This window comes from Muntiacus reevesi, chromosome 21 (genome assembly GCF_963930625.1).
Source record: "Muntiacus reevesi chromosome 21, mMunRee1.1, whole genome shotgun sequence".
Lineage (NCBI taxonomy): Eukaryota > Metazoa > Chordata > Mammalia > Artiodactyla > Cervidae > Muntiacus > Muntiacus reevesi.
This window is the reverse complement of record NC_089269.1, coordinates 45595227-45620513: the sequence shown is the minus strand read 5'-3', so window position 1 is coordinate 45620513 and position 25287 is coordinate 45595227. Positions and strand designations below refer to the sequence as shown.

The following is a 25287-nucleotide window of genomic DNA, read 5'->3' as shown; positions in this document are numbered from 1 at the left end:
GTGGCTGTGGCCCTGGGGGCCCAGTGGCACAGACGCTGGTTAGTCGGCGCCTGCGCGGGACTCGCGCCGGAAGTCAGGACGCTGTGGCTTGTCACTGACTTGGCTGTCAATGATTTTTTCCTTCCCCCGCTTCCGGTAATTAAGTGCACGTGTGCTCAGTGCTGCGGACTCTGCGTCCCTGTGGATTGCAGTTCACCAGGTTCCTTTCGTCCATGGAATTCTCCAGGCAAGAATACCGAAATGGTTGCCATTTCCTACTCAAGGGATCTTCCCAATCAAGGGGTCAAACCCGTGTCTCTTATGTCTCCGGCATTGGCAGGCGGGTTCTTTACCACTGGCCCCACTGTGATTATTGGGTTATTTAAATAGTTCTAAAGTATGGGTATGGGTACCTGGGGGTGGTCAGACATTTGTAGTCTCCTGGATGGTTACCTTACCCAAACACGTCACATTTTAAGGGGGACATTTAAATTTTACTCATTTCCCCTAATTCTGACCAGCCGACTTCTAAAGTTGAGTATACAGTCTTGAACTAACCTTGCTGACAGGGTAAAATTTACAAATGTTTACTGTTTATGCGTTAGAAATAGGTTAAGTGCCAAGCCCTCTGTAAAGTGAAATAAACATAGGCTTCGTCACCTTGGAGTTTAGTCTTATGCAGAAGGCACAATAATCGCTAGAGGGAAAGATGAAGGTCCCAATAGAAAAGTAGGCAAAGGATATAAACAGGTAATTCACAGTAAAAATATGATAAAAACAAATAGTCATCGTTACTAGTAATCTGATAAAAGTAGGTTAAGAAAGTGGCACCCTAACCTGTCGAATTGGCCAGAGTAATGATGGTTAAATTTAGGGGGGGTAAACGGCTCTCCTGCTCTATACTGCTTATATAATTTTTTAAGTTTTAACATTTAGCAGATAGACCTTGGTTTTTTTTCCTCCTTTCTATTCCAAAATGGCCTTAGGGCCATTGTACCACACCTAGAATGCCATTAACTTTTGATCTTTTAATTCTGTTCACACTTTAAGTCACTTTCACATAAAGAAATTGGCTGAAAAACATAGGTAACATGGCTACTCTATCACTCACATGACCTTATTTTACTTCTCTACCCAGGCATTTATCACTATCTGGTATTTTTGTTTCATAGTTACTAATGTATTTACCCCCTGCCCCACCTCCGACCCTATGTGTGTGTATTACTCAATCTTGATTGACTCTTTGCCACCCCATGGACTGTAGCCCGCCAGCATCCTCTGTCTGTGGGGTTTCCAGGCAAGAATACTGGAGTGGGGTGCCATTTCCTTCTCCCCTGCCCCCATAAATAAACAAGCAGACCTAAGCTCTCTGAGATGGGGGCATCTTTTGTCTTGTTCTATATCTCGTGGCTATATCTCTAGAGCCTAGAAGTGTTTGGAACATAATACTTACTGAAGAAATTCAGTCATGAGAAATGCTGGTACTTGACTATTCACAGCAGCCTTACTCATAATAGCCAAAAAACTGCAAACGGCCCATGTCTCCATCGAAAGAGGAATGGAAGAACTGAGGTATAGTCACTGAGTGGATACAACTAAGGAATAAAAAGAAATTACTGATACACACAAGAACATGGATACACACAAAGAAGCCTTACACAAAAGTACCTACTGGATAATTCCATCTCTATTAAGTTCTAGAACAGGCAAAACTAATTATGGTGTGGAGAGAAAAAAAAAAAAAGACTAATAGTTGCCTGTTGGGTTGGTTGAGGACTGACTGGGAAGGAACCTGAAAGAATTTTCTGGGGTGCTGTAATATTCTACATTTTAATAGGATTTGAGTTACCAAGGTGTATGAATTTGTCAAAACTCAGCAAATACACATTTACATTTCCTTTTTACTTAAGAAAACTGCATAATTGAAATCCTAATGTTATGCATGCTTAAGTACTTAGAAGTAGACTAATGTCTGCAGTTTACTTTGAAATGCATTAAAAGAGATGGGATGGATGAATTAGATCTATGACAAAGCTAGTTAGGCATTGTTGAGGTCAGTTTCTTAACCTTAGCACTGCCGGCATTTTAGACCAGCAAATTTTTTGTACGGGTGATACCCTGGTGCACCCTGGTAAGTTGAGCAGTATCCCTGGATTCTACCCACTAGGTGCCCAAAGCACACACCCTTCCAGTTGTGACAACTCAAAATGTCTTCAGACATTCCAAAACTCCTTTGGGGAGCAAAATCAACTTCCTCCTTTTCCTTTCTTTGTGAATTGCATCACTGTGAAATTCTCTCAACTTTGCTGTAATGCTTGAAATGTTCCATAAAAGTTGGAGAAAGATTATTTAATGACACTGAAAAATGCTCACAAAACACCGTGTAGAAGATGCAGCTATGAAGACCTTTAAACACATCTTATTTTTGTAAAAAGAAAAAAAAATTAGCAATGATAGTACCTAATATCAATACCAGCTTGTGCTGTACTGGTCTTGGTCGCTCAGTCGTGTCCAATTCTGCGACCTTATGGACTGTAGCCCGCCAAGCATCTCTCTCTGTGTGGATTTTCCAGGCAAGAATACTGAAGCTGGTTGCCAAGCCCTCCTCCAGGGGATCTTCCCAACCCAGGGATCAAACTCAAGTCTCCCGCATTGCAGGCAAATTCTTTGCCATTTGAGCCATCAGGGAAGAGCCAATATCTAGGCGATAAATCTTATGAGATTTCTATAATGAATATGTACAATAGAGGAAAAGGTACATTGAGTATATTTACTTGGTTAAGAAAAATATCTTTTTATTACTCTCGTGTTGGGGAGTCAGCTTAAAACTGTCCTTCATTAGCGCAGATAAATTTCTGTGTTGGCACAGGGTTCTTCCTAGGATCGCCACCGGCCACTATCCACGCTCACCTGTCCCTACTGCCTACTCAGCGTCGTTCAGGGACCAGCAGGACCGCTACTACCTGGGAAGATCTTAAGAATGCAAAACGTGGGACTCCAAGGCTACCTTCCGAATCCCATCTGCGTTATACCAAGATCCCCGAAGGACTCCGCCGCAAGTTCGAATTTGAGGAGTGTTACTTCAATGGACCATATCCTGACCCAGGAAACTTGCCGGCCCTGCTTCTCACTGACAGTGTAAGCAGCTGGGAAACGCGAATAGGGAAGAACAAAAACTATCCGGCTGACAGAAACGAAGCTGGACCCAGGGATCTCGGCTTTCTCAGCTCCGACTTCCGGGGCGCGCGGGCTTGAGAACGCGCACGCGTTCGTCCGGGAGGGCGGGGTCTCACTCTCAGGCGGCCGGACCAAGGCTGTTTGCCGGCCTCCGGTTTGCTGGCCCTGGGATCCTTGAAGGTGTCTCCGAGTACGAATCGAGCCGCTTGTACAGCCAGGAAACGCGGGATTACAGCACTGAGTGGGCCCATGGCTCGAGGTGAGTCTTCTGTCCACCGGTGGCGCCTGCGGACCGGGAGTTCCTACGCAGCGGCGGCCCCGTCCACCGCTCGGTAACTCGGGGACCTGGTGGCCCCGCCTCCCCACTAACTTCTCACCGCTCATTGGTTAGAACTAGCGTCGCGTTTCCTGGCCCCGCCCACCCTCGTCTCCGCTCTACCGCGCCCCACGCCCCCCCCCCCCCCCACACACACCCGAAACACACACACAGCACACACGTCCTGAACATGGTTTGTCTGTCGTTAGGGTAGGGGCCAGGGGAAACTTTCTGAGTAAATTAGGACTTGAACAGCCAAGCCCTTTAAAAAATATAATAGTCAATAAAAAGAAAAACTGCAAGGGAAAAAGAAAGGAAGTTCGTGTCATTCTGCGTTCTTAGGGTGATATTCACTAAAACCTTGAGTCAGAAAATCCTGTTCAAGGTGTTTCTGGGACTGAAACCTCCTCTGCGAAAATAACTGGACAAATCACTTATTTGTGACATCACTCCGGTAGCTGTCCACCCATGCGTAGCTGAGACCCAGACCTCCAAACTCAATGAGGCCTGTTCCCGAATTAACTCACTCCCCGACTGACTAAACAAACGTGCTTTTGGATAAATGCTTAATACTCCCTAAATTACATCTTCAGCCAGATCTCTTATAAACGCCGTAGTTGTTCATCTAGCTGCCTGCTGAACGTCTCTACTTACTGGGTGGCTTTATAGGCATTTCATTACCTAGTCTGTCTAAGACCAAGCTTCAGATTTCCACCATCTTCCCCATCCAAGTAAATGGCAGGTCCGTTCTTCCAGTTTCCTCGAAGCCTCGGAGCTATTCTTACATATCACATGTAATTCATCAATGATCCTGTTGGGTCTGCCCTTAATACTTGTCTAGAACATGAACAGTTGCTCACCACCTCCACTATACCCTAATCCAAGCCACCATCATCTCTCCTTCTATCATTGTAGTACCTACCTGCTAACTCTGCTTCCATCCTTCTTCCCAGCAGTGAGTGTGAGCCTTTTAATAAGTCAGACCCCTACAGTGGCCTTCCATATCAGTCAGGATAAAACCCCAAATCCTGGGACTTCCTTGGTGGTCGGACGCAGCAAGATCCCCAGGGCTGCAACTAAGAACTGGCACAGCTGAATAAATAATAAATATATATTTTTAAAAATCCTAAATCCTGGTCATTCCCTGTGAATTCCAACATGACTGCCCCTGATTTCCTCTCCAACCTTTTGTCCTAAAACCCTGCCCCTGGCTCACTCTGCTCCAGCCACCTGATGTAGCATCATCCTGCTCCCTGGACTGTGGACATGCTGTTCCTTTTGCCTGGAAGACTTTTTGCCCATTTCAGCACGTGGCTTTCTTCTTCAGTGCCTTCAAGTCTCGTTCCCCGCCAGTCACCTTAGCAAAAAGGCTGTCCCTGACCAGCCTGTGTATAACTGAACCACCCCCAGCAACTTGCACTTTATCTTCTTCATAACAGTTATTCACTGGACATATATGTGGGGGGTGGGGGAGGAGCGGCTGGAGACGTGTGTTCAATCCCTGGGTCGGGAAGATCCCCAGGAAGAGGGCATGGCGTTGTGTGTGTGTGTGTGTGTGTTCTGTTATCATAGTTTGCTCCCACTAGGTTAAATCTCTGACAGCACAGATTTTTTTTTTTTTTTTGGTTACTTTAGTCCATCATTGCAGTCTTGGTGCTTGACATACAGTAGGTGCTCAAGAAATATTTGTTGATTGAATATAAAAATAGCAAGCTCTTTATGGCATTTACTCTGTTGCCAGGCATCATTTTAAGCACTTCCCACACATCCTCATTTAATAACTTACAGCAGCCCTGTCATTCCCATTCTGGAGATGGGAAGAGTGAAGCACAGATAATTAAGCCACCTGCCTCCGGTCACACAGTTGGTAAGTGGCAGAGCTGGGAGTTGCAGCTTGGCAGTCTGGCAACAGAGTATACTTAAACCACTATGATAAAAACCAAAGTAAACTCACCTCCTCTAATAACCGTCTAATGAGTTGTTTTCTAGTTCCCCAACTCCAACAGGACTGGAAAAGATAAGGAATTCTAATAATCCAGGAGTTTTAGATATTTCTGAAGATATATATATATGCTGAAGATATATGTGTGTGTGCCGGGGTCCAGCCTCGGCAGGATCCAGGGGGTACCCTCAGGATGAACAGTGTCGGCGAGAGAGAGAAGACACGTGAGACCAGCCTTGATAGGGCCAAGTCTGCAAGGGAGAGAGAGTGAGAGAGAGAGAGAGAGAGAGAGAATGACCAGACGGGGGGTGCAGCTGGCAGAGTCTGGCAATCCTTTGTTTTTTACCATGGCTTTTATATCCTAAGTTAGTACATTTCTAAGGGGAAGATAGTTTAACATTACGTCAGCTTGTCCTTCACGAAACCAGGGTGTTTTCTGCATACTTCTTTGTTTATGAGGGTCTTGTACATTATCTTCTGGCCTTGGGGCCTATTAACATTTTATGCAGGTCAGGTGAATATAAACCTATTTTCTGTTTCTATGGTGACCTTAACTGAAAGGTAGCAGTCTCATAGGGCAACAGTACAGAGTAGAAGTATAACCTTGTTAACACAAAAATTAATCCTTCTGCAGAAGTTGTCAGTTGCGTTTGTCTGAGAAGGTTACCCAACACAGACTCTGCGGCTTCAGTGAGGCAGCTTCTGCCTAGCACTCCTGGCTGACAATTAACAACCATCTCATTGTTACCATACTAGGGCTAAGCTCTTCTCTAGATCTTTAACTATATTAACAATGGTTTCTATAACACAACCTTAGCACATTAAAAGCAAAAACACAGCAAGCAAACGTCAATCCAATAACCACCTTTAGAATAAATTTTCTTATGTTTTCAAATAGGACTTCCTCACTCCCCGAAGGGCTCTATGTCTACTAGGGTGTTTATATGATCAGGTTCTTTAGGCTATTTTATGATTAGGGTATTATGAGCAATCATGCATATTAGTACCAAGGGCATAAATACATTTGCCAAACAAACTAAAACTAAAATACCAGCAAAGGAGTTTAAATTAAAACACTCCTTTCACTCTGATTAATCTCATAAAATACCACCACCCAGGAAACTTATTGATTAAAGTTCTAAATTGATTCTTATTTGGAAAGAGATCGGGGAAGGCCTTCTGCCCGTGTCACAGAAATTAGGGAGTAGTCTATTGAAGCAAGCATCAGAAAGACAGATATCATCTTTAAGGTAAGCGCCAGGGGCAGCTTTTCGGAATCCCGGAAAACGTGATCCGCCTTGCCCATCAAGTTTTCTCCCTCATGACCTTGTCATGGGTGGGATCTCGTGTGTTGGCTCCCGGCATGTGTATATACATACATCCCCTGGAGAAGAGAATGGCAACGCTATTCTTGCATGGAAAATTCCATGGACAGAGGAGCCTGGTGGGCCACAGTCCATGGGGTCACAAAGAGTCAGACATGACTGAGCGACTAAGCCCACACACACGTACATGTATATCTTTTGGCCATACCACATGGTACGAGGGGATCTTAGTTCCCTGACCAGGGATCAAACGCACTCCCCCTGCAGTGGAAACAGAGTCTTAACCACTAGACCACAGGGGAGTCCCAAGGTGTGGCCAGATTTAAAGGAACTATGACCTTCTCTAGGCTGAAAGTTCTACTGGCGCTAAAGAAGTGAAGGGCTGCCTGCAGGAGCTTGGTCATAGGTGATTGTCAGAATCCCACCAAAGCGGGGAAAGAATAATGAAGAAATACCCTGGCCTCCTCCTCCCATCCTCCCACTTCCAGTCAGAGTATTGGCCAACCACAAGAAATGCAGAAGACTTGGGTGCTATAGGCTGTGGAGGTCAGCTGTCCAGAGTCCAAGGAAGGGTAAAGAAGGACCAAGAATGGGTTTAGAGGACAAACAGTAAGTAGCATAAGGAGAAATATTCCAAAGGATGAGTCCCTGAATTACAGCTAGACAGCTGGACTTGTGAAGAAGGGACAGCTTCAGGTCCATGCTGTTTTTCGTGGGCTTTCTTGCCCTGCAAACCTTTCTTCCCTCGCCACATTATGCCTCCTCCTCCCTTGTCTAAGCCTTACCCTTCCTTTAAGGCGCAACTCAAATCCTGCCACCTTCCTCAAATCTTTTTTTGATGACCCATTTTATTGATCATGCCCTCATTTTAATCCTTGTGATAATACTGGTCACTTAACCCTTGGCCTTTTTACCTTCACTGTTCTGTATTTTATTAGGTATAAGTCCTGATCTTCAAACTAAATAGTTTCAGGAGGGAATGAAGGATGAAGCTCTACAGATAATAGCTGCCCAGTCAACCTTTAGCAAAGATGAAAAGGAAGTCCATGAAGACACCACCAACTGAAATAATGGTGTTTGATTCCCCAGAGTGAATTCTCATTGAGAAGGTAAGCCTTGTTTCCTCTGCATCAGTGGGATTCAGTTTTCCATTCAGAAGCATAACTCTTATTCCTTTCTAGTGAATTTAGAAGTACTGCATGCTAATCTTGAACTTCAAGCAATATAGAAGCATACAAATTAAAAGGTGAAAATCCTTCTGTCAACCCACATTAGCCAACTGTTAATAGCTTTGTGAATTCTCTTTGTGATTTTTTTTTTTATGTACGTGTGATGGTATAAGAAGGAATAGTAGTATTATTTATTGATTAAGATTATTTATATTGTTCTACAATCTACTATTTTCATTTTTTTTTTATTTTTACAATCTACTATTTTAGGTAACCATACATCATGAACATCAATGTCAATATCCATTTTTAAAGTTATTTCATAATATTCTACTGTTTGAGTGTACAGGGTGTACAGGCATTTCTCATTTTATTGCACTTTGAAGATACTGTGTTTTTTGTTTTTTACAAATTGAAGGTTTGTTGCAACTCTTGAGCACATCTCTTGGTATTTTTCCAACAGCATTTGCTCACTTTGTGTCTGTCACATTTTGGTAATTCTCACAATATTTCAAACTTTTCATTATTATTATATTTGTTATAGTGATCTGTGACCAGTGATCTTTGATGTCATTATTACAAAAAGATTATCATTAAGATATGTATGTTGTTTTTTTTTACATAATTCTATTGCATACTTAACAGATTACAGTGTAGTATAAACATAACTTTTATATGCACTGGGAAATCAAAATATTTGTGTCATTCACATTATTGTGATACTGACTTTATTGTGGTGGTCTAGAATTAAACCTGCAGTATCTCCAAGGTATGCCTATGTATTTACTTAACTACTGTTCTGTTGCTGAACAGTTAAGCCATTTCTGAATTTTTTATTAACGGTGACCTTCGTTAGAAACATATATTTATGTGTTGGTTTTTCTTTAGGTCAGCTTCATAAAATTGGAATATTTAGATTAGCTTTCCTTATAACAAGCTTGCCCCTTTTTTCTTTTTTTTTGAATGCCAACTTGATAAATTAAAAATATTGTGTTAGAGGGACTTCCACTTTTCAGGATATTTTTCCTATTCTTCCCCAAAAGAATCGTGATATATATATATACATATATATATGTATGTATATGTATATATATATTCTGAAAGGTGGAGAGAGGGTTACAGATCAGTGAAGGACCTCGGGATCCAAGGAAGGACATGATGATCACTCCTTTGGGGATTTTTTTTGCCTCAAATATCCCAGACTTGACACTGAAGAAGCAGCAACCCATTATAGTCTGCTGATGTCATATTTTACCGATGTCAGTAAAATACAGAAACCTTATGTCACTTTTAATTCAATGATATAATAATCTTAAATTTTTCTTCCACATACATTTAGAACAACAGTCTTATAACTTGTGATTCCGCCATCAGATATGTAGTGCCAGTATTAAGAAACCTTGAAAGAGAGTCTAAAGTCTAGACTCTAGAGTTTCAACAAATTGGTGTTTTCTACAGCATACACACAGCAGCTTTCCAGAGTAGCTGGTGTTGACAGTTCTGAGCCCTTCTGCAGTTCTGCAGTTCCCTTCCCCACCTGACCAAGCAGTTAATAAAGGAAAGAAAGCTGAAATCTAAGTTAGCTGTGACTCATTGACCCCTCTCCACCTTCCCATATTTTGTTGACAGCTTTTATCTGTCATTTCCTGTCCCTTTATATTTAACAATCTATTCCGGTACTCTAACTTTAATGGAGAGAAAAGAGAGAAAGAGAAATTAATACATGTGCTCAGCCTCCGTGTTTTATTAGATGGCCCCACACTTTCTTGCAAATGAAAATCAAGTTATCAAATTCTAAGAAATGTTTTAAAATCCAATTTTGATTAGCATCTTGTAATCTTTATGACCTAGGAGTCGGGAAGAATCTTTCCCAACAAAGATTCAAAGTCCAGAAGCTGTAAAAGAAAAGGCTGGTGAGTCTGCCTCCTTAAAAATAAAAACTAATAAATGGCTCACAGAACACCATGTAAAGACTCTGTGCCAAGAATTTTTTTAAAGCAGGGGACTGTGTGAAAATTTTAAACTTCCTTGTAGCAGCTTTCTGGAAGGCAACTTGACAGTATCCAAACTTTTTAATGCTATACCAATCAGCCACCTCTGCAAACTTATTCTTGTATATATATTATTCACAGCTCACCAAACTGTGTGTCTTTGTGTGTGTGTATGCGTATATATAAAGTTCCATTATAGAAGTGTTCGTAATAGCAAAAATGTGGAAAAAACCCAAGTGCCCATTAGTAGATAAGGAATGCAATGAATTATGACATATCTATCTGATTCACTATGATAGTCAACCACCAGAAAGAATGAGATAGATCGATATGTGCTGACAATGAATAGATGTCCAAAATATATTTGGTGGGGAGAGAGTTAGGCAGTAAGGACAAAAGGTTTGTAAATATGACCCCTTGAAAATATATTTTAATTATATATTTCATTGTCTACATTTATTTACACATTATATCTCCATGTGTTTTCTATATATGTATATGTGTAATGCCTAAAATGTTTCTGAAACACCAAAATCTCTGCCTTGGATGGGGGACTTAGCTAGGGGAAGCGATCACCAGTAGCAAACTGTGTCTTCACTTTTTAACCTTTGTCCGTCATTTGCATTTTACAATCTTGTGCTTTTCTGCTGTTGTTGACATGTGTTACTCGAGCTATGGGATAATTAACCTTTATTTTCTGTTTTTCACATTCTTCTATTTTTTAAAAATTAATGAATATTAGGGGAAAAAATGGCCACACATCTAACTTTCTTCCTTATTCTTTTCATTCTGAGTTTCCAAGGTAACCAATCAGAGCCTCGCTCCTGGTTATATCATTGATATGACTTTTGGACTACACAATTAGTTTACTTCCATGTAATTGCTCATTGTGGTATCTCGAGATGCCACATCAACTATCTGCGTACAAAGGAATTTGATGCCTGGTTTTTTTTTTAGAGTTTTATCACTGTCATTGGGTTGTCCTGTAACTTGGGTCCTTGGCGGTGGTTTAGTCGCTGAATCGTGTCCAACTCTTTGCCACCTCATGGACTGTAGCCCTCCAGGCTCCTCTATCCATGGGATTTCCCAGGCAAGAATTCTGGAGTAGATTGCTATTCCTTTCTCCAGGGGATCTTCCTGACCCAAGGATCAAACCTGGGTCCCCCTACTGCAGGCAGATTCTTTACCAACCAAGCCACCAGGGAAACCCCTTTGGATCCTTAGTATATTACATCTGAAAGTAACACAGAAGATATTCTGATTAAATGTGATATTTTATTAAGAAATCAAATTTTCAGTAAGTACCCATATTCAATATGTACCCATGTTGAGTTCTCCCAAGATTGTATTTATAAATGTCTCTCTTATCCTTACCTTCTTAGAAATTTACAGGTACCCCGAAATGACTGAGATTGAACAGGCAGAGGCCCAACTCTCTGAGTTAGACCTGCTGGCCAGTATGTTCCCCGGTGAGAACGAGCTCATCGTGAATGACCAGCTGGCTTTAGCAGAACTGAAAGAGTGCATTGAAAAGAGGACCATGGAAGGACGGTCTTCAAAAGTTTACTTTACAATCAGTATGAACCTGGACGTATCTGAGGAAGCAATGGTAATTCAGTTTTACTTCTGGAAGCATTGAAATATGTCTCAACTTAAAACAGCACCTAGGGCAATTTTTCTTTCTCTCTTTTTTTTTAAATCAGGTGATGTTTTCTCTGGCCTGTGTTCTTCCTTTTAAATACCCTGCAGTTCTGCCTGAAATTACTGTCAGGTATGTTACAGACCCTGGCCAACTTTAGAGGTCAAAACTAATCTGAGAACAAAAGTAGTTCTCAAGTTTGTTCTGAGAAAATTCATTTAATATTTAATCCCATATCTTTTCCATCAGGTCCGAATTATTAAGTAGATCCGAGCAGGCTCAGCTGAACACGGATCTGACCGCATACCTACAAAAGAACTGTCTTGGAGATGTCTGTATACTGAATGCCACAGAGTGGGTTCGAGAACATGCTTCTGGCTACATCAGCAAAGATGTCACCCCGTCCCCTGCTCCGGGAAGTACAGTCCAGCCAGGCGACCACATTCTCACAAGGCTCTGGATCTACAGCCACCACATCTACAACAAATACAAAAGAAAGAATATTCTCGAGTGGGCAAAGGAGCTTTCCCTCTCTGGGTTTAGCATGCCTGGGAAACCTGGTGTTGTTTGTGTGGAAGGCCCACAGAGCGCCTGTGAAGAATTCTGGTCAAGGTTGGCCATCACAACCCTTTTTTTGTGTGATTGCGCTGGGTCTTCATTGCTATGTGCGGGCTTTCTCTCCTCTTACAGCGAGTGGGCACTTCTCTCTAGCCGTGCTCTGTGGGCTTCTCATTGTGGCTTCTCTGTCGCAGAGCACAGGCTCTAGACACACGGGCTCAGTAGTTGTGACTTGTTGGCTCTAGCGCACCAGGCGTGGGCTTCAGGAGTTGTGGCTCGCAGCCCTAAGCTGTGCAGGCTTCAGGAGTTGTGGTTTGTGGGCCCTAAAGCATGCAGGCTTCAGGGTTGTGGCTCGCGGGCCCTAAGCCATGCAGGCTTCAGGAGTTGTGGCTCGAGGGCCCTAAAGCATGCAGGCTTCAGGAGTTGCGGTTTGCGGGCCCTAAGCTGTGCAGGTTTCAGGAGTTATGGTTTGCAGGCCCTAAAGCATGCAGGCTTCAGGAGTTGTGGCTCGCAGCCCTAAGCCGTGCAGGCTTCAGGAGTTGTGGTTTGCGGGCCCTAAAGCATGCAGGCTTCAGGCGTTGTGGCTCATGGGCTTAGTGGCTTCACAGTACGTAGAATCTCACTGGACCAGCGATCGAACCCTGCACTGGAAGGTGGATTCTTATCCACTGAACCACCAGAGAAGTCCAAGTCTTTCACAACTTCTGTCTGCCTTGTCAATTATTACAGTCTGCAACATGATACTCAGTTCAGTTCAGTCCCTCAGTCGTGACTGACTCTTTGCGACCCCATGGACTGCAGCACGCCAGGCTTCCCTGTCCATCACCAACTCCCGGAGCTTGCTCAAACTCATGTCGGTGATGAGTCAGCCAGCCACCTCATCCTCTGTCGTCCCCTTCTCCTCCTGCCCCCAATCTCTCCCAGCATCAGGGTCCTTTCCAATGAGTCAGTGCTTTACATCAGGTGGCCAAAGTATTGGAGCTTCAGCTTCAGCATCAGTCCTTCCAATGAATATTCACGACTGATTTCCTTTAGGATGGACCGGTTGGATCTCCTAGCAGTCCAAGGGACTCTCAAGAGTCTTCTCGAATACCACAGTTCAAAAACAGCAATTCTTTGGTGCTCAGCTTTCTTTATAGTCCAACTCTCACATCCATACATGACTACTGGGAAAACCATAGCTTTGTCAAACCTTTGTTGGCAAAGTAATGTCGCTGCTTTTTAATATGCTGTCTAGGTTTGTCATAGCTATTTGTCCAAGGAGCAAACGTCTCATAATTTCATGGCTGCTGTCACCATCTGCAGTGATTTTGGAGCCCAAGAAAAAAAAGTCTGTCACTGTGTCATGTATCACGTGATACTAGAGATGTGGAAATCTGTGTGTCCCTGAAGTCATAACAGGATTTAGTCTAAAACAGCACTCACATTTGGTCAGCGTACTCCCCTCACCTGACACTCGGCGCAGAGAAGATGTTCTGTAGATAGATGTTAAGTCCCGCCCCTGCCCACAACACTGTCTACTGTCCCCTCCATTTCTGTGGATCTGATTCTTCTCTCAGCGATGCTGTAAGTTGTGTGTACCCTATGGAACAAGGAGATTTCTAATCTTATTTCTATGAAAGTGAGAAATGAGAAGTGTCAGTCGTTCAGTCGTGTCCAACTCTTAGTGACACCATGGACTGTAGCCTGCCAGGCTCCTGCGTCCGTGAAATTCTCCAGGCAAGAATACTAGAGTGGGTTGCCATTCCCTTCTCCCAGGGATCTTCCTGACCCAGGAACTGAATCCAGGTCTCCTGCACTGCAGCAAATTCTTTACCGTCTGAGCCACCTTATTTCTCTACTGATACCCTAAATGACAAGCCCCTTCGAGAGGTCGAGATTCAGGAATTTCTACATTTGTAAAATGCTGATACCAGACAGTGATAATGGCAGTGAATGAGTTTGCGGATGGGATATGGAGGAAATGGCAACCCACTCCAGTATTCTTGCCGGGAAAAACCCTTGGACAGAGGAGCCTGGCGGGCTTACAGTTCATAGCATTGCAAAACTGACATGACTGATCATGTATTCCTGGAGTCATATTTGATTAAAATAAAATCCATGTGAGATAAAAGGACATTTCTTTACTTCTAGGAAAAGGCATTGATAAATCTGAAAGTAGAAGGCATTGATAAATCTGAAAATAGAACTTCTGCTTTCAAGGCTTTAGAATACACATCTTCAAAATTTCTACTCTGAACATTTCTTTGCAGGCTCAGAAAATTAAACTGGAAGAGAATTTTAATTCGCCATCGAGAAGACATTCCTTTTGATGGTACAAGTGAGGACATGGAGAGACAAAGAAAATTTTCAGTTTTTGAAGAAAAAGTATTCAGTGTTAATGGAGCCAGAGGAAACCACATGGACTTTGGTCAGCTGTATCAGTTTTTGAATGCCAACGGATGTGGGAATGTTTTCCAGATGTTGTTTGGTGTGGAAGGACAGTGAGCAGGGGAGTGGCTGAAAGCGTTTTGCCACTGTTGGTCTTTTGACTTTTTCCTCTCTTTTGCTTGAAAGAGTAATTTGACTTTAGTCCCACTCTAGAATGTCAGGGAGGAAAAAGGAAAAGCAATGTAGCAGAAATGCGTCTGTTAAAAATATGTCATGATTAGAACTGAGTTTTAATTTATAATCTTAAAATTGTTGGTAGACATTTCTTGACTTACAAGCTACCTGTTTTGAAAGAGAAGTTAATTATAATGTGGGTGGTCCATCTTACCACCCATCCCCGACCCCTTCCCCCTGTATCTGTCTCCACTAAAGAACCTGGAAAAGCTAAAGGCTCACTGTCGCAGACTCTCTTGCAGCTAGGGTGGCTGGGGGACACAGCTTTGACCATCGAACCTCTGGAAAAACTTCTACTTCCCTGATTAAAGTGATAGATGCAACTAGGGCACCTCTTCCGTCTCTTCTGTCACAAACACCAAAATGATCACTGGACCTGCAATAGTCCTTTCAGCCATGAAGGAAGGAGGGGTCAAGAGAGCCACAGAGATGCCAGTCCTCAAGCAGTTGAACTACTGATCCAACACTATCCCCTGCCTATCTCTAGACAGCTTATTAGGAAATAAAACCAGTTTTATTTGTATTTCTGTGCCTGTTACTAGCTGCTGAAAGTGAGTTTGCCAATTAGATTTTTTTCAGAGCATTAGTTTTGCAGGCCATTTGGTACAAAGACAGGTGAGATTTTTCTTAAACAGAGTTTGCAGTTCATCTGTATTTTTGTACACTCACACTCTGCCCCTGCTTCTTGACTTACCTCACAGAAGGCTTTGAAGACTTTTTAATAGGTCTCAAGCGTGCATGGAATTGGTAATTTAGAGCATTCGTTTTTGGCAAATTGGATTTTGACAAATTTTTTTCATTCTGCAAGTGGCTTTCTGTAAATCTTTCAGCAAATTGACCCACTCAGATAAATACACAACCTGGTTTTTGAGATCCTGCATAAACCAGTTTCAAAAGTGATGATTAAATATTTACTAATTGCTATTACTCAGGTTGATCCTGTGTGTTGGGTATTCCTTGAGGAGTCAGACTCGATGGAGGAATGGGTGGAAGTGGGGGGGCACATGCATTGTTTATCTTAGTAAAACAGTTGGAGGCAACTTATTGGCGAATCAATAAGTACATTGTGCTACATATTATCCAATGCTAGGGAGAAAACAAAAGGGGTAAAGTAGAACTACAAGGAAAGGTGGACAGATCTTAGATACACACACAGGGAAGAATCCAAATGGTATTCATGGATGCGAGTCTCACGTGCCTTCTCAGGTTCCCTCCCTGCTGCCCACCTCCCTGCTGCCCACCTCCCCGTTGACCTGTCAGCTGCCCTGGAAATGCCAGTCCTTCCTCCACGGCCACCACACAGCCAGATGGACCAGCTGTACCTTACTTTCTGACTTCCCCAGCCACTTTCAGACTGGGATGCAGTACACTACCAAGCATGATACCAACATGGCAACAGTCCAACAAGGGGGCCAAGTGAGGCCATGTTACTTTCAGCAGGGCTAAACTACTAAAACTTCTTTACTCTCTGTACACTATTTTAATGAAAAACACATTGTATGTATAAATACATTGATCTCAAGTGTAATATAAAAACATAGACTATAATAATGTAGCTTTATAAGCTTTCTTCCCAGACAGCTGTCAAATGTAGACATTGAACTATTAACACAGTGACCAAGAGAAGTACAGAGTTTTCAACCTCATAATTAAGAAATTTTCTCTGAAAATGAATCAAAGTATTAGTCATCAATAAAGAAAACAAGTTAGATAGTCTGCCTACATTATATAATGTAAAAGACACCATACAAGCTGTAAGAAACTAAAATGTAATAGGCAATATAGATTTTTTAGACTTTTACCAATGATTATGGGCTTCCCTGGTGGCTCAGTGGTAAAGAACTTGCCTGCCAATGCCGAGACAGCGGTGTGATCCCTGGGTTGGGAGAATCCCCCAGAGAAGGAGATGGCAACCCAATCCCGTGTTCTTGCCCGGGAAGTCTCACGGACAGAGGAGCAGGTTACATACAGTCCATAGGGTCACAAAACAGTCAGACACGACTTGGTGACTAACCAACCAAACCAATGCACTACATATATAAACATCCTTAAATGTAAAATTATTCAGTATGATTGCATGATGTTTATCCCATGATGACAGTTTGTCAATGTATTAATCTGAAAAATATCTTGAACTGAAATCATCTATAAAGAAATGATAAATCTTTAAAAGAAAGTCTTAGTCTCATTCAAGTTATGTTTAACATAATTGATTGAATCTATAGAAAGCAAGAGTGTTAGCAGGAAACATTGGCTACATAACCATTTTTATTTGTAAAAGTAATTCCGGTACAAACAATAGTTTTCTCAAGTCAATCAAAACAAAATCAAAAATTCTAAAATTAACCTCATAAAACCAAATTAAGTTTGGATTAACAAAATCAAAGCCAGCCCTACCCCCTGGACATTAATTTGACAGAGTGCATTAAAAAAACAAACAAAACTTATCTGCTATCTAGCAGAACTGATAATTACTTTTGGCACCTATATAAAAGTATGCACAGATTTTTTTTTTTTTTAAAGAAGGTGTATATCACGGAAACCCAACAATATATCATTGTGAAATTCCATTGAAGCTACCAGGCAGCCAAGAGTTAATAGAAAATAAGAAGAATTGATGCAATGCCAAAGAATGCTCAAACTACCACACAAATGCACTCATCTCACACGCTAGTAAAGTAATGCTCAAAATTCTCCAAGCCAGGCTTCAGCAATACAGGAACCGTGAACTTCCAGATGTTCAAGCTGGTTTTAGAAAAGGCAGAGCAACCAGAGATCAAATTGCCAACATCCACTGCATCATTGAAAAAGCAAGAGAGTTCCAGAAAAACATCTATTTCTGCTTTATTGACTATGCCAAAGTCTTTGACTGTGTGAATCACCAAAACTGTGGAAAATTCTGAAAGAGATGGGAATACCAGACCACCTGACCTGCCTCTTGAGAAATCTGTATGCAGGTCAGGAAGCAACAGTTAGAACTGGACATGGAACAACAGACTGGTTCCAATTAGGAAAAGGAGTACATCAAGGCTGTATATTGTCACCCTGCTTATTTAACTTATATGCAGAGTACATCATGAGAAATGCTGGGCTGGATGAAGCACAAGCTGGACTCAAGATTGCTGGGAGAAATAGCAATAACGTCGGATCTGCAGATGACACCACCCTTATGGCAGAGAGTGAAGAAGAACTAAAGAGCCTCTTAATGCAAGTGAAAGAGGAGAGTGAAAATGTTGGCTTAAAACTCAACATTCAGAAAACTAAGATCATGGCATCCAGTCCCATCACTTCATGGCAATAGATGGGGAAACAGTGGAAACACTGTCAGAATTTATTTTGGGGGGCTCCAAAATCACTGCAGATGATGACTGCAGCCATGAAATTAGAAGATGCTTACTCCTTGGAAGGAAAGTTATGACCAACCTAGACAGCATATTAAAAAGCAGAGACCACTTTGCCAACAAAGGTCCATCTAGTCAAGGCTATGGTTTTTCCAGTGGTCATGTACGGATGTGAGAGTTGGGCTATAAAGAAAGCTGAGCACTGAAGAATTGAGGCTTTTGAACTGTGGTGCTGGAGAAGACTCTGCAGAGTCCCTTGGACTGCAAGGAGATCCAACCAGTCCTTTTAAAGGAAATCAGTCCTGAATATTCAATGGAAGGACTGATGCTGAAGCTGAAACTCCAATACTTTGGCCACCTTATGTGAAGAACCAACTCATTGGAAAAGACCCTGATGCTGGGAAAGATTGAAGGCAGGAGGAGAAGGGGACGATAGAGCATGAGATGGCTGGATGGCATCACCGACTCAATGGACATGAGTTTGAGTAAACTCCAGGAGTCGGTGATGGACAGGGAGGCCTGGCGTGCTGTAGTCCATGGGGTCGCAAAGAGTTGGACACGACTGAGCGACTGAACTGAACTGAAGGACAGGTACATTACTTGCCAGTTCCCTGTCCCCCCGAAACAATAATTACAACTGCTTAGTACAAACTTGAAAAAGAAGGTGAAGTCGCTCAGTCGTGTCCGACTCTTTGCGACCCCCATGGACTGTAGCCCTTCAGGCTCCTCCGTCCATGGGGTTTTCCAGACAAGAATACTGGAGTATTCCCCTTCATCAGGGGATCTTCCCGACCGAGGGATTGAACCCGGCTCTACCTGCATTGTAGGCAAACGCTTTACCGCCTGAGCCACCAGGGAAGATCTAAGTCCACAAAAACTCTGCAAAGGGGCACCAGGAGCCTTCCCCTTTAGCAACATCTGGCAATCTGACCCCACCGCGTCGTAGGAGGGATGTCCGCCTTCAAGTCCTCTGCCTCTGCCCTCTCTACGAAATGTCAAAGGCAGACATCTGCTCCTTGGAGGAGCAGAACCCGGGGAGGGAAGATTCCGGCTCAGCGGCGTAAAGCAGGTGACTGGCTACCTACGGACACCAGGGTCCCGAGATGCTCCCAAGTGCACCTGGACAGAATTCACGCGCCTCGCTCACAGGCTCCCAGGTCACCGGACCTCCGCCTGAGCAGCGGGGAGGCCCTCGCGGTGACTTCACGCATGCGCCCCGGAAGCACGCTCCCTCCTAGGGGCAAAGGCGTATTGGGGCTGTCCGGCAGGGGGCGCTGGTGTCTGACCTGGCTCCGTGCTGACTCTGTGGGCTGTCCTTCAGGCGGGCAGCCTCCAACTCTTCTGGTGTTCTCCTGTGTTGAGATGCGCTTATTTTCTTTTTTAATATTTATCTTTCAGGGGGAAAAAATGACATCGATCCACATTCTCTTGGGATTGCCCAGGTGTTGCTAACAGCTGGATAATTGGAGGCGTGATGTTCCAGGGACCTGAATGGTGTCTTCGAGGACCAGGGTTGTCCCTGGATCCTAACCAAGGAATTACTGAAATGGAGGCTTAATTATTTTTTTAATATTAAAAATATTTTTATTTCGTTTCAAACTGATACTCTATTGTTTTAAACAAATTGAAGTAGTTTCAGAGAAATTTAAATGACTCAAGTTCTCAACAATATTGTGGTCTTGAGATATTTTAAAGTTCTAATTAATGATTCTTTTTTTAATTAATTAATTTATTTAATATATTGTAGTGGTTTTTGCCATACATTGACATGTATCAACCATAATGATTCTTTAAATAACACTAAATTTAACCGAAACTAAAATATGATAGAAAAAAGTAATTTTTTTAGAAAAAAAATCTTGTTTATTGACCTAAAGTTCGTTTTATCAGAGTTCTATTTTAAAAATTTATCAAAATATAATTGATTTACAATGTGTTCTGTAAAGTGATACAATTATACAAATTATACTTTCTTGGAAAAAGTAAATTTTGATAGACCATTACTTTTGTTCTTAAAATATTTTCAGACTATTTTCAAATAGTCCCTGAAGAATCATTTGCTTTGGATGATTAAATATACAAGTTTTGCTCATGTAGCACAGAGACTTAATTTTTTTCCCTTGGGGTGTTTGGCATTTTGATTTTTCTAAACTTGTTTTCTTTTCTCCCCACCCCCCAAAATATATGCAAGTAAATCTGTGCAATACATTTTTATTGGAATGGTAACCATTGTATAAAATGTACAAATAACTGGATCTAAAACTCACCCATAACCTTGTTTTACGTTTTTTAGTATATTATTTTTGTATATGTGGTCTTTGTTGTTTTTACACAAGTCTTAGCGTCTGTGTTGCTTTGTTATCTGCCTTCTTTGATAAAACAATAGGTTGTAAACATTTCCATGAAATTAATTATTTTCAAGACTGTCTTATATTCAGTTGTCTGAGTGCACTGTAATTGATTTCAGCAGTTCCCTGGTTTGGTGTAGTTTCAAAAACAAAGCTGCTCTGAGCATCCATTATTATTTCTTTAAGTTAGATTTCAAGAAATGGAATTTCACTCTGGAATTCTGGATTTGTCTTGCCAATTGTACTTGTGAAAGGTTGAGAAATGAAAATTGCAAAGACTTATAAAGTTTCCTTTGCCCTAGATTTTTACCAACACTGGTTATTATCATGTTGCCAACTTAATAGATGGGGAAAAAATCTGTATTGTTTTATGTTATCTTCATTTAACTTTTGATCTGGGTCAGAAAGATCACCTGGAGAAGGGCACGGTAACCCATTCCAGTATATATATATATATTTTTTTAGTTTTTAAAAAAATTACTTATTTTTAAATTTAAGGATAATTCCTTTACAGAATTTTGTTGTTTTCTGTCAAACATCAACATGATTCAGCCATCGGTATACATATGTTCCCGGGCAATGTACATATGTTCTTGCCTGGAGAATCCCATGGACAGAGGAGCCTGGTGAGTTGCAGCCCATAGGGTTGCAGAGTCAGACATGAAAGAAACGACTTAGCACTTCACCTCATTTGACTTCTAGTGTGAGTTAATAACTTTTTATATGTGTACTGGTCAGTTATATTTCTTTTGCTCTGAATTGCCTGTTTATGCCTTACTTAATTTTTATGTAAATGGACAGCCTTAAAATATTTTTTTAAGAATTTTTTAAATAGAACTATTTTAACCTTAGTTATTTCTAAGATTTATTTTTTTAATGTGGACCATTTGTTTTTTCAAGTCTTTATTGAATTTACTACCGTATTGCTTCAGTTTTATGTTTTGTTTTTTTGGCCTAGAAGCAGGAGGGATCGCATCTCCCCAACCAGGGATTGAACCCTCAGCCTCTGTGTTGGGAGGCCAAGTCTTAACCCAGGACCACCAGGGGGCTTCCTGTAAGAATTTTTTTAATGGTAAGCCTATTAACATCTAGTTAATGTTACAGATATTCCCCAAGTTTGTCTATTTGTTTTTTTCTGACATAGAAAAAAAAAAAACTTTCCAATTAATGTTACTTAAATGTATCAGTCATTTTATTTATGATATTCTGTCTTTGGCGCATTGACTGGGAATATTTCCCTACGCCGAGATAATTTGAAAATGTGTCTATAGAACTCATAGTTTTTTGTTCATTTTAAAAAATCTTATTGTGAAGTAGATATGTAACATCCATACTATTTATTTTACTATGAACCTTTACCTTATAGAAAAAGGTAAAAAGAAGTAAAAAATGAAGTCATAATCTTACCAACTACTTTAAGAGAACTTTACTGACAAGCAAAATTTTACCATTCTACTATACAAATGTGGTTGAAAGCTTCTTGTGTACTTCTGCTGATTCTAATTCTATTCTTTGGCAGTATTAACTCCACCCTAAAGAATTTGTCATTCCCATATATTTCTTTGTAGTTTAATAATATATGTACCCCTATGCCATATCTTATGGCTTCATTTAAAAAAAAATTATTTATTTAGCTCCATCAGGTCTTAGCTGCAGCAGGTGAAATCTAGTTCCCTGACCAGGGATTGAACCTGTGCCCTCTGCATTGGGAGCTCAGAATCTTAGCCACTGGGTCACCAGGGAAGTCCCTATGGCTTTAGCATTCAGTCATCAGTAGTTCATTTTACAGTGCTGCATGAAGTACGTGAAGAATCTGCCTACAATGCAGGAGACCTGGGTTTGATCCCTGGGTTGGGAAGATCCCCTGGAGAAGGGAACAGCAACCCACTCCAGTGTTCTTGCCTGGAGAATCTCATGGACAGAGGAGACTGGCAGGCTACATAACAGTCCATGGGGTCGCAAAGAGTCAGACAGGACTGAGCAACTAACACTTTCAAGAAGTATGTACTAAAATTATTTCTTCAAAAGGTAAGCAGTTGTTTCAGTGATATTTTTGAATAATCCATATTCTTCAGACATAGGACATGCCACTTTCATCAGAGCCTGAGTGTGAGTTCCAGATTTGCTATTCTATTTCAGTTTAGTCCTAACAACACAGTGAGGATTGTATTGGCATTATCTTGAATTTTGAAGTTTATTAGGACAAATCATTATTATGCCTGCTTTCCAAAGTATCTTTCCCTATTCTTTCAGATGAGCTTTTGAGATAGTTTCGAGATATCTGAAAACAAAAATCTCACTGAGAATGCTGTTGGGAGTATACAGGTTTCAAACTTAGCTTTTGAGAGTTGACATTTCAGCTATTATAATTTCCCATCCTCTTTCTAGTTATGACCCTAAGTTTTTGTAGCCTTTTTCCTCTAAGTACTGCATCTACATTGTTTTAATTTTTATGTATTTTGGATTAGACAATTATCTCTAATTAGGTCTTTTACTTTAAAACTTTTTTATTATTTGATAATGTCAAAATAGATGTTACAATCTGATATGACAAATTTTTTTATTTACAAAAAATATCCTTTTAATTCTTTTATTCTTCCAGATAAAATTTTAAATCATATTTCCAAAGGTCAGTAATTCTTTGGATTAAATTAGTTATGGATATTTTGATGGAAACTGACATAATATTTGGAGAAGGCAATGGCAATCCACTCCAGTATTCTTGCTTGGAGAATCTCATGGACTGAGGAGCCTGGGGAACTACAGTCCACAGGGTCACAAAGAGTCAGATATGGTTGAAATAACTGACCATGACATAATATTACCTCTTTTGGTAGGCACTGTTTACTCTGGTTTAAAAGGCTCTTATCTTGAAAAGATTAAGTAATGATGAAAAAGATGAGCAATGGAAACTGTTACATAATGGAGACTATTTTCAAATGCTCAAATCAATCATAAAATGGTGTTTTAGGAAAATCAGAGACCTGTGTGGTTTGGAATAGTTTGAAGGTCTACATCAAGAGGTATGAATCCTTGTTATGAAATATGGATGGTATCAAGGAAATAGAAATACAATCATTAGTTATTTTGAAGTAAGAATAAGTAGAATTTAGTAGACGGGCATAGCTAATCACTCTGGTCCTTTTCAAATTTTAACAAGACCTGGAACATTGTTAAAAATGCAAAATCTGATTTAATAGTCCCAAAGTGGACCTAGCAGTCTGCATTTCTAAGAAACATTCAGGTGAGATGGTGATAATTGCATTTTGAAAGGTCTAACATTTTCAAAATGGAAAATTTTCATTGGAAAAGACCCCAATGCTGGGAAAGATCGAAGGCAGGAGAAGGGGATGACAGAGGATGAGATGGTTGGATGGCATCACTGACTTGATGGACATGAGTTTGAGCAAGCTCTGGGAGTTGGTGATGGACAGGGAAGCCTGGTGTGCTGCAGACCATGGGGTCTCAAAGTCGGACACGACTGAGTGACTGAACTGAACTGAACATTTTCCCATCTTCCTTCAGCCACCACATGGTCATTCTATGGCTACCCTTGTATGCAAATACCTCCCTTTTAGCTCAGGCCAATCTCCTACTGATGGTGATAAGTTACTTAGTCGTGTCCAACTCTGTGCAACCCCAGGGACTATACAGTCCATGGAATTCTCCAGGTCACAATACTGGAAAGGGTAGTCATTCCCTTCTCCAGGGGACCTTCCCAACCCAAGGGTCGAACCCAGGTCTCCCGCATTACAGACAGATTCTTTACCAGCTGAGCCACAAGCGAAGTCCTCATTTTACTTATAAGTGAGCAGTTATGGAGGATCAAGGGCTCAGACTCTCCTCTAGCAGCTTCCTTAACTTAAGCATAAGGGGAAAAGGGAAGGAATACATCCTTACAGAGTGGACATCACCAGAGTGAACTCTGCAACTACGATGTGAGGCCACTTGGAAATACAAGCAAGCCCGAGAGGCTCTGAGTCCTGCGTTGCTTGGGGCAGGGCGCAGGTAGTTAACATCGAGGAGCAGAGTCAGAAAAAGCTGCCTGCGAGTCCTGTCTACACTGCGCATTGGCAGCACGAGTCAGGGCAAGAGGCTTTACTCTGCCGACCCTCGCTCTGTTTATAAACATGGATAGGATCGTGCCTGTCTCAAATGACGCTGCAAAGATTAAATGAGACGTTTGCAAATGTCCTTAAACCTTACGCACATGGCACTCAGCACGCCTTCAATAAATGGTACCTATTACATGCTAGCGTTAGTGTTCAGTTCAGTCGCTCAGTCGTGTCTGATTCTTTGCGACCCCATGGACTGCAGCAAGCCAGGCCTCCCTGTCCATCACCAACTCCCAGAGTTTACTCAAACTCAGGTCTGTTGAGTGGGTGATGCCATCCAACCATCTCATCTTCTGTCGTCCCCTTCTCCTCCCGCCTTCAATCTTTCCCAGCATCAGGGTCTTTTCAAATGAGTCAGCTCTTCGCATCAGATGGCCAAAGGATTGGAGTTTCAGCTTCAACATTAGTCCTTTCAATGAACATTCAGGACTGATTTCCTTGTGGATTGGCTGGTTGGATCTCCTTGCAGTCCAAGGGACTCTCAAGAGTCTTCTCTAAAACAACAGTTCAAAATCATCAATTCTTCGGCGCTCAGCTTTCTTTATGGTCCAACTCTCACATGCATACAGGACTACTGGTATGAAACATGTTTTCAGGTTCTAAATAAGCAGGAAGCTGGTGGGGATAAGAGAATGCAAAATTAAATGCAGAACTGGGTAGAATCAAACGAGGTGGGGACATGCAGGAATTTTAGAAATTCTCCTACCGCTAAGGAGGGATCAAATCTTGCCTTAGCAAAGCGAGGAAAGCAGGATTTGGCGCCTTGGGTCTCCAAGGCGTGGC

At 41.6% G+C, this 25287-nt stretch overlaps 1 protein-coding gene across 3 annotated transcripts; it reads left to right on the top strand.

The window, feature by feature from the left end:
- Positions 1 to 104: 104 nt before the first annotated feature.
- RWDD2B (RWD domain containing 2B) lies at positions 105 to 16762 on the top strand. 3 transcript variants are annotated; one of them, XM_065913677.1, is made up of 6 exons: positions 105 to 226; positions 7707 to 7848; positions 11282 to 11508; positions 11603 to 11670; positions 11788 to 12150; positions 14349 to 16762. In XM_065913677.1, exons 3-6 carry the CDS (start codon positions 11302 to 11304, stop codon positions 14581 to 14583), a joined length of 873 nt encoding a protein of 290 aa, XP_065769749.1. In that variant the 5' UTR covers positions 105 to 226; positions 7707 to 7848; positions 11282 to 11301; the 3' UTR covers positions 14584 to 16762. The 3 variants fall into 3 exon arrangements, with proteins under 3 accessions (XP_065769749.1, XP_065769747.1, XP_065769748.1); XM_065913675.1 differs by lacking the exon at positions 105 to 226 and adding an exon at positions 3280 to 3415; XM_065913676.1 differs by lacking the exon at positions 105 to 226 and adding an exon at positions 3282 to 3415 and having other exon boundaries at positions 7678 to 7848.
- Positions 16763 to 25287: the final 8525 nt, after the last annotated feature.

Bases quoted from the DNA above. Each gene is read 5' to 3' on its own strand.
- RWDD2B (XM_065913677.1), top strand. From the start codon at position 11,302: ATGACTGAGATTGAACAGGCAGAGGCCCAACTCTCTGAGTTAGACCTG. The intron at 11,509-11,602 runs GTAATTCAGTTT...TTTTTAAATCAG, and splicing joins ACGTATCTGAGGAAGCAATG to GTGATGTTTTCTCTGGCCTG. The intron at 11,671-11,787 runs GTATGTTACAGA...CTTTTCCATCAG, and splicing joins CTGCCTGAAATTACTGTCAG to GTCCGAATTATTAAGTAGAT.